Source organism: Danio aesculapii, unplaced genomic scaffold, assembly GCF_903798145.1.
Source record: "Danio aesculapii unplaced genomic scaffold, fDanAes4.1, whole genome shotgun sequence".
Taxonomy (NCBI): domain Eukaryota; kingdom Metazoa; phylum Chordata; class Actinopteri; order Cypriniformes; family Danionidae; genus Danio; species Danio aesculapii.
In genome coordinates, this window is record NW_026613835.1 from 5001 (window position 1) to 15122 (window position 10122).

A 10122-nucleotide genomic window follows, 5' to 3' on the forward strand; every position below is an offset into this window, starting at 1 on the left:
GGAGAAGGTTGGGTAGTGTGGTCATCTGCTCTCCAGCCAACACATACACCACGATAATATTCCACACCGCATATCCAGCCAGAAATCCATGAGAGAAAAGTCCAATGATCCTACAGAGAAAAACAACAGCTTTAGCAGTTGAGCTCAGATTTGGAAATTTGGAATCGAGTATCAACATTATATTGTGCAACATTATATGCCGTGAAAGGGTTAGTTCAAGGCAAGGCAAGGCAAGGCAAGTTTATTTATATAGCACATTTCATACACAGTGGCAATTCAAAGTGCTTTACATAAACAGGAATAAAAGAAACAAGTATAAGAGAAATAAAAACAATTAATAGAAATGGTAAAAATAGAAATAAAATAAAATAAAAGCTGATAAAATGTGTTATAAAAGAATTAAAAAGAAGAGAAAAACATAGTAGTTCGATCTTTCAGTCTTGATTTGAATGTGCCTAATGTTGGAGCACATCTGATCATTTCTGGAAGCTGATTCCAGCAACGAGGGGCGTAGTAGCTGAAAGCCGATTCACCCTGCTTTGACTGAACTCTTGGGATTTCTAATCTATTTGATCCCAAAGATCTGAGTGATCTGTTAGGTTTGTATTCAGTGAGCATATCTGTAATGTTTTGAGGTCCTAGGCCATTTAGTGATTTATAGACCAGTAATAATACTTTAAAATCTATTCTGAATGTAACTGGGAGCCAGTGTAAAGACCTGAGGACAGGTGTGATGTGCTCTGATTTCCTGGTTCTGGTCAGAATTCTGGCCGCAGCGTTCTGGATGAGCTGCAACTGTCTGACTGTCTTTTTGGGAAGGCCAGTGAGGACGCCATTACAGTAATCCACTCTGCTGCTGATAAAAGCATGAACAAGTTTCTCTAAGTCTTCACTGGAAACAAAGCATCTAATTCTTGCAATGTTTTTGAGATGATAGTATGCTGATTTACTAACTGCTTTGATATGACTATTAAAACTCAGATCTGACTCCAGAGTCACACCAAGATTTTTGACCTTATTTTTTGTTGTTTGACCCTTAGAGCCAAGGTAATTTTGTTCACACAAAATTAATGTTCTGTTATTAATTGCTCACTCATTCATGTTGTTCCAATCCCTTAAGACCTTTGTTTGTCTTTAGAACTTGAGATTTGAAGATATTTTGGAAGAAATTCCAAGAGCTATCTGTCACTCCATAGACAGCAATGGTCTAGATATTTTTACAATTTTTGGTGCACAAAACTGTTACAGTTAAACTGTAAGTCATATGGAATGTTCAAAGTATTTGGTACCTTTTCTGGTCTTGGTACCATCACTGGAGCGTCAGAGATCTTTAGGATTTCATCTAAAATATCTTAATTTGTGTTTCGAAGATGTCAGGGGTTTGGAACGACATCAAGCTTAGCAACTAACAACATAATTTTCATTTTTGGGTGAACTAACCATTTAGGCTCCACAAAATGAAGAGAATGGGTCATGATGAGCATGGACGACACTAAAAAGTTAAACAATGAAAGGAAAGTCTGTTTGGAAACTGAAACGCACAAGGATTAGCCAAACTGACCTGAAGCCGCTGTGGACCCTCATGGCCACATCTCGTGTGTTCCACATGGGTCTGACCTCCATGTACTCCTCCAGATGGTCATGGGATAAATCAGTCGCTTGGAAGCATCCTGCATCAGAGAGCATATCTGAACTTAATTTATTTGCTTCTTTTTATCAAATAAAGAAGAATCAAATGTCTGGAGTGAACATTTGCGCAATATTTGCTGTTAATGACCCTGTGGAACATATTGGGATAAGCAAAACACTTAACTTTACTAACTGACAAAATTACTTGAGAAAAGCAATAATCTCTATTTAATATTTCTTTGGCTCTCAGTTATTGGATAAACATTATCTAAATTTTAAAATTTTAAAATATTTTTTAAACTAAATTTAACTACATTATACTCTCCAAACGCAACAATGCTTGAACTACATTAACTGAGTATTAGCATGACATAAAGGGTCAATATATTGATTGTCCTTGGCTGGACCACATATTTTACACTGTAACACACTTAACACATGTCCTATTCCATTACAAATTTCCAGAGCAAAAAATATCTACAACTTTCATGATTTCTCTATACATTTTTACCATGATTTAGAGAACACAACTATTAAGCTGTTATTCAGCATAACAATAATAATCCAAAAATCTGGTCAGCTATATATAAATAAAAATAATTTTGATGACATGATCACTCATGAAAAAATGATCATATTTGAAAGATCTTTTTTTTACAATAATTCAAATGTATAATGTTTTTTGACCCATTTCAGCAAGAAAAAACTGAATGACAACGCGACCTTATTTCACCCATAGTTTGACTACTCTATATTAATTAAAGTTATTTGAAATAATAAATTACTTACTTTAAATATACAGTTCATGTAGTTAAAATTGCTTTTGTAATTTTGATGCATAAAGGGGCAAACCCATGAAGAGGAATTACACCACGACATGACAGGTGGAATGCGAAACTCACGGTTCTTTTCCACAAACACTTTTCCTATAGGATGACTGTGACCCAGAGGGGCTGAGAAGAGAGAGCGCTGAGATATCGGTGCATGCACATCTGTGATGATGTCATCTTCCTCCACACCGAGCTCATTGGGAGACTGGTTTTCCATCATCTTATTCTTCCTTCAGAAAGAAAAGGATGTTACTCAGACAAGGACAATCATAAAATTATAATTGCTATGACACTGCTGCTTTTAGCTGTGAAAAGATAACGATAATGAAAATTTACTCACATTTTACTCACCCTGAGGTTGTTTTTTAGAAAACTACATCAGTTTTTTGTTCAACAAAAAAGATAATATTTTGAAATATGTTGGTAACCAGAATTTATCATCTGTTTTCTTACTATGGCAGTCAATGGGTGCAAGTTACCAAGTTTTTTCATATCTTGTGTGTGCGTGTGTGTGTGCGTGTGTGTGTGTGTGCTTCTGTTTAACAGAAAAAGAAAATATTTTAAGCATTTTAGGGTGTTTACGAAGTTCCTGAATGCATTAAAGGTCAAGGTGCTCTAGGATTGGCCAGTCCAGTCACAAGATATGATCATTATTGAGCATGTCTGGGGTAAAATGATGGAGGAGGCATTGAAGATGAATCTAAAGAATCTTGATGAACTCTGGGAGTCCTGCAAGAACGCTTTCTTTGCCATTCCAGATAACTTTATTAATAAGTTATTTGAGCCATTGCAGAGATGTAGTTTTTTGTTTAACAAAAAATATATTTTGAAATATGTTGGTAACCAGAATTTACTGCCTTTTTCTTACTATAGCAATCAATAGGTGCAAGTTTCCATTTTTTTTTAATCTGTGTTCAACAGAAAAAGAAAATATTTATGCAATTTTAGGGTGTGTAGACTTGTTTGTGCGTGTGTGTGTGAACTATTTCTCTAAGCTAACGTACTTCTTTTTTTGCTTCTAACCTTTTCCTCTTGCTTTTTTTGGTGACTTCTTCACCATCTGTATGGGACTCTTGAACATCTCCATTGGCGTGGTCTTGCTGTTCACCCTCATTATCTTTTAAAACAATCAAATTAAGAATAATATAGCAATATATTCCATAAACGAAATGTGAATAAAATCCACATCAAATATTTACCAAAAGTATGTGCCTTCTTTTTCTTCTTCTTCTTCAGTGGTGGATTGTCGTGAGGCTCAGGGGTCAGCGGCTCTCTGCTTTCAGACTGTCTGCGGCTCTCCAGACCCTCCATTTCTATAGCTGGCTCAGGACCTGCTGTTGTTCAGCGGGAAACATGTCAGTGTCTAAGTACACTACGTGACAAAAGTATTGTCAGTTGTAAGAGCAACAAATAATAACTTGACTAGTTGATCTAGTTGATCATTTGGAAAAGTGGCAGAAGGTAGATTTCTGATGAATCATCTGTTGATCTGCATCCCAATCATCACAAATACTGAAGAAGACCTATTGGAACCCACATGGACCCAAGATTCTCACAGAAATCAGTCAAGTTTGGTGAAGGAAAAATCAAGGTTTGGAGTTACATTCAGAATGGGGACATGCGAGAGATCTGCAGAGTGGACGGAAACATCAACAGCCTGAGGTAATCAAGACATTGTGCTGCCCATTACATTACAATACAAATCACAGGAGAGAGTAAAATTTTCAGCAGGATAGCGCTCCTTCTCATACAGTACTTCAGCCTCCACATCAAAGTTCCTGAAAGCAAAGAAGGTCAAGGTGCTCCCAGATTGGCCAGCCCAGTCAACATACATGAACATTATTGAGCATGTCTGGGATAAGATGATGGAGGAGGCATTGAAGATGAATCCAAAGAATCTTGATGAACTCTGGGAGTCCTGCATAAATGCTTTCTTTGCCATTCCAGATGACTTTATTAATAAGTTATTTCAGTCATTGCAGAGATGTATGGATGCAGTCCTCCAAGCTCATGGGAGTCATACACAATATAAATTCTTTATCCACTGCACCATGACTTTATATTCTATACTGTAAATTATTTCTGTTAAGTTACAAGACTTTTGTCTAAGCAAAGTCAGACCTTACTGTCCTAATTAATTAATTAATTAAATATCAAGGCATGATCATATTTTATTTTGGTCAAATAAGTGTAATTAAGAGGCCTATGCCTTTCATATGAGCCACTTCTGATATCAAATGATCAACTAGAAGTCAAGTTATTATTTGTTGTTCCTAAAACTTGGATAGGCGACAAGACCTTTGTCAGCTAGTGTATAATATCCTAAGAGAAAATTAACTACACAGTGAAAACACTTGGCTATTGGAACTGTTCCACTTGCTGCCTGCAGAAGTGGCTGTTACACCAATGGATTACATGGATTGCTCTGTAAATGCAGTTCATTGGATGAGTGTGAACAATGTGTGTGCACAAAACAAGTTGTCTGTGATTGGCCATGTCCACACTAATACATTTAGTTTGCTGCAAGTGAAAGATGTGAGAAGGGCAAAAACGAACCCACGCCCCCTGCTCAATATTGTATTTTAGTTAGAAATACATCTCACTAAAAGTCTGCAACCTTCGCGTAGTTGGGATTTACAAAACGTAAAAAAAAAAAAAAAAAAACATTATTTTTTTCCATGTAAACAAAGATGAAGAACTTCTTTATGAACAATTGATAGCAAATTAATAAAATGCCAATGTCTTCCAGAGATATCATTATAGGGCTCTCAAAAATTGCTGTTCTATACTGTTGAAAATTAGTATAAAGTTTAAATTGGTCTTGAAAACTGGGGAAAAATAGCATGTTATGAATAAGACATCTTTAAGAAATTCCAAATGTGCACCATTTATGGTTTTAGGTTAAGTATAGTCATGCTTAGGTTATAAGTTATTCTATGAATAAGAAATTATTTGATCGATATCTTTGTAAAACACTGTATTTAAAAAAAAAAAAAACATTTTAATTTGAGCTCATATTTGCTTTTGTCATTAAGTGAAGTTTATTTATAAACTAATTTCAAGAGGATCACGTGCTTATGATTGACCAAGGCTGGACCCACATTATCTACACTAAATTAAGTCACTATAGTCACTAATTAGTCACTATAAATAAGCTTAGTCTTCATACCACAGTCATCTTCATCTTGAAGAATCCCCTCTTCCTCCTCCTTTTTCCTAGATTGGGTGGCACGGAGGGCCAGTGGTTAGCACTGTTGCCTCACAGCAAGAACTTCACCGGTTCTAATCCTTACTAGGCCAGCTGACGTTTCTGTGCTGAGTTTATATGTTCTCCCCATGCTCGGGTGGGTTTCCCCGGGTTCCCCAGTTTCTTCCCACAGGCCAAAGACATGCGTCATAACTAAATTGACTAAACCAAATCGGCACCATAAGTTCCTAGCCAACAGTATTTTTCCTTTGCCACAAGGAATTTGTCATTAGCCACAAATAAGCGGGGGAGTTCTCTAGATCTACCTGAGCTCAATCTCTCCTCTCGGCCTGCAAACGGGAATATCTTTTGAGCTCAGGGTTCTCTCTCGGGGCAGAACACCAAACAAGCTTATAATTAATTAACAGCTAAGTGTGAACTCTTAAATGTTTAAAAGAAATTGACAATCAGTATTGATGTTAATCTACATCATATTAACAAAAATGATCACCATTGTATTGAATTACAAAAAAAGTATTGGCCATCACTTGTCCAAACCTAGGAAAATTTTTTTATTTTTCGTCAATAACAACAACAACAACAACAACAACAACAACAACAACAACAACAACAACAACAACATTACAGCCTTCTTCCTCAACCAAAAGGTCTTAAAAGCACATTATAAATGACTAAACCTCTTTTTTTGTTTTGCTCTAATCCAAATAATCTAAACTATAACTAAACTGAACTATAAGTAGCTTTTAATTGACTTTATAGTAGTTCATTTTTTTATAGGGAAAAGTACACAGAACTGTTCATTATATCAGTATCAATAATGCTTGATATTTAGTCTAGAATGTATTAAATCCCACCCTGTTAAGATCAAATAATAGGAATTATAACTGTTATTACCTTCTGGCTCCTCAACTTCATTGATCTCCTTCTTGATCTTCTTTTTCTTGGGTTTGACGCTTGGCATTTTGTCTAAGTGAAGGGCAGAAATCAGAGAGCCTGCTTTGTCTACAGTGACACAAGTCCAATATAGTAATGAGATTAGAAATCTACAGTGCTCAAGTACAATAGAAACTATTGTCGAGTACAGGCTTTGAGGGTTTACTAAGGCTAACCCAATTTAATTAATTTGTTAACTTCCCGTTCAAAGAGGATAACTGACCTGCTCTTGATGTCACACACATGAAAAATGGAACTAAATGATGGGGGGAAAAACAAAAAATATGAGAATCATTTCACATGTTTCAGCTAAAGGGTGTAAGTATGTAGGTGTTGTGTGAGCATTCAGTGCGCATGCTTTAAATTAACCTTGTGCTGGATATACTGCAGCTCTTTACTGAGAAAAGATTACGAGGATAATTAGGTAAACAACACTGAACTACACTCTGCTAAGATTAATGCTCAACCGGTTAGCAAGTCAATGACATTTAAGCTAAATCACAGTAAAATAAATAAATAAATAAAAATAACATATAGAAATGAAAAGTGACTGAATAAAATAAATGAAATTAAAATAAAAACACTAGATTAAAACACAGATTTTTAGATTAGATCACAGAGTCTCTGGTTTAAGGCTGGATTTAAAAATGATCACCAATAATAATTGATAACCATTGATAATAATAATTGATAGTAACAGAGTAACACTGTAATGAAGCTAAATGAAGCTACAAAATGCTTAATTTGAAAATATATATTCATAGAAAGCAGTTATTTTAAATCGAATATATTTCATTTTTATTGGATTTTTGATCAAGTGAATTGGTATTGGTACTTTACAATAATGTAAGGCTAGTTAATGTATTTACTAACATCAACAAAACATTTATTACAGAATTTATTCATCTTTGTTAACGTTCGTTAATGGAAATAAAGTTGATGTTTGTTCATGTTAACTCAAAGTGCATTAACTCATATTAAAAAGTATGATTTTGGATTTTTAATAATGCATTAGTAAATGTTGAACTATGACTAATAAATGCTGCAAAAGTATTGTTCATTCATTTTTAGTTAATGTTCAATAAACTATTGAACTTATTTTCATTAACTAATGAAACCTCGTTGTAAGTGAGCCCAGTGAATGGTGAGCAAAAGAGACGTTTAAAAAATAAATAAGTGATAATCATGTTTCCAAATTTTTTATTTATATGGTAAACTAAATATAAAAATAACAAATCTATCAAGAGTTTAAAATAACCCTATATTGAAAGACACTTTAAATATATAGCAGAATATAGAATGTTAACAATAAGCAACAACAACAACAAATAATAATAATAAAACAAAAGCATAAAATGCAATATCTCCAAAGTTATTTTAAATTAAACCTTCTAATGTTTTAATATGACGTTAATTTACTGTGTCACCAACAAAAATTGTTACTTTATATGCTAAGTTCAACAGGTGATTTGATGACAATCCATCGCAACGTCTGTTTACCAGTTGATATAGCCTAGGTCACATGGTCACGCTGTATGTAAACAATTGCATACACAAGATAACGATAAATACAGTAAGTTATGTTAAATGACATCAATAGACTGCAGTGAAAGTCCGCTACATGTGGTAGTCAACTATATATTTTTACAGTTGTTAGTTATTCAAATACAGTTTTAATATAAACCAACTACCTATAAACACCACGCTTTAACAACTGATAAATATAAGCTACATAAATATAGCATGATAAGGCGCCGTATAGCTATAGCAGCGTTTATCTTTTCTTCCAATAGGCTACTTCGTCTTTACCTTGAGCACATTATCGATCGTAACTCACGCTGATTATCTTTTAACACTGATGCTGGATCTGCTATAATCCGGTGTGGCATAATTTACCGTTTGTTTTGCTGTCATTCTTCTCTGGCTGCTGGAGTCTCTGGCGGTGTTGGTGCGAGAGGACGAGAGTCTTGGCTTGGCTGTGCCGTCAGGCGGTCTAATCCTTGGTTTAATCCTCAAACGTGCATCTGCCAAGGAGGAATTAGTGTGGCATAGATCGGTGAGTGAGGACACCCTTTAGAAAACCACACACAAAAATAAACAAACAAATAAATCATCATCATCATCATCATCATCAAATCACCGTTAACTTCAGCTTTTTTGTGTTCTTACATCATACACCTTTATCTGTATACAGTAATAACACAGAGAGAGAGAGAGAGAGAGAGAGAGAGAGAGAGAGAGAGAGAGAGAGAGAGAGAGAGAGAGAGAGAGAGAGAGAGAGAGGTGCTCGGTTACATTTGAAAACGTATATAGATTTATTTTGAAAATACATTGATCTTTCCATATATAAAAGGATTACATGCTAACATTATATTTGGTATATGGTTTTATATGAAACACTACATCATGATATGAAATGCTTAATGAACAACAGAAAGAGCACATTTAAAAATATCTCCAAGATGTTTTTTTTAATCTCTTTGGTATATTCTTAAAAAAATCTTCATTATTTTTAAACATTAAAAAAGTTAAACAATAAAAAAGGCTTCTGATACACAAATAATTAGATAGATAGATAGATAGATAGATAGATAGATAGATAGATAGATAGATAGATAGATAGATAGATAGATAGATAGATAGATAGATAGATAGATAGATATCACATCACAGAAAAATAGAGATCAAATAAAATAATGCAAATAAAATGTAAGGTATATAAGGATACATTTGATGACAACAACAATGAACTAAAATCAGCTCTTTAAAAAAGATCTACACTGAAAAAAGTGTTGCATGCAAAACTGTTGCAAACAATTTATTTGTGTTGAATTTAAACAAACAAATTAAATTTAATAATGTTCAACTTAATTTGTTTGTTTAAATTCAGCCCAAATAAATTGTTCACAACCACTCAACGTAAGAAAATTGAGTAAATCCAAGGAATCATCTTTGAATAATTTTTTTCAAAACAATGTACTAAAAAAATGTACAATGTACTTAAATTTTCCCTCTTTAAAAAAGTTTTTCAGACAGACAGCAACATTGTCTAAATGATCCCTGAAAACAACTAAAAATACTGTAATATACATGCAAACCAAATGGGTAACACTTATAAATAATGGTCCTTTAGTTTATGTATTTGCTGACATGAACAAACAATTAGTAGTACATTTATTATGTCATATATTTATCTCTGTTAACATAATTTAAGTTAAAAATCGACTAAATATATTAATTTTAAAAAAGTTCAATATATGTTAACACCTTGTTCATTAACTAATGTTAACATGCACAACTTTGGATTTAAATAATGCATTTGCAAATGTTGAATATGATTAATAAATGCTTTACAAAATTATTCATACTTTAATTAATACAAACCTTAATGGACAATTTTTCTAACGTGCTACACCAAATAGTTGAAGCCACTCCAAAAAACAAATAAAATTGTATTAAATAATAAAAAAGTATAAGTATTTATATATATATATATATATATATATATATATATATATATAT

General features: G+C 33.6%; 1 protein-coding gene across 2 annotated transcripts in view; it reads right to left on the reverse strand.

Moving 5' to 3' along the window:
- The window catches only part of tmem237a (transmembrane protein 237a), an 8842-nt gene extending 200 nt beyond the window's left edge, over positions 1 to 8642 (reverse strand). The window contains exons 1-7 of one of the 2 annotated variants that reach the window (XM_056452731.1): positions 8497 to 8642; positions 6562 to 6633; positions 3659 to 3793; positions 3483 to 3576; positions 2532 to 2689; positions 1562 to 1670; positions 1 to 110 (exon numbers count right to left, since the gene is read on the reverse strand). The exon at positions 1 to 110 is cut by the window's left edge and continues 200 nt beyond it. In XM_056452731.1, coding sequence (XP_056308706.1) covers positions 1 to 110; positions 1562 to 1670; positions 2532 to 2689; positions 3483 to 3576; positions 3659 to 3793; positions 6562 to 6628 — 673 coding nt within the window. In that variant the 5' untranslated portion in view covers positions 6629 to 6633; positions 8497 to 8642. Of the gene's footprint in view, positions 111 to 1561; positions 1671 to 2531; positions 2690 to 3482; positions 3577 to 3658; positions 3794 to 6561; positions 6634 to 6823; positions 7055 to 8496 lie in introns of those variants that run through there. The other variant, XM_056452729.1, reaches the window with a different exon arrangement.
- Between the last annotated feature and the right edge of the window lie 1480 nt (positions 8643 to 10122).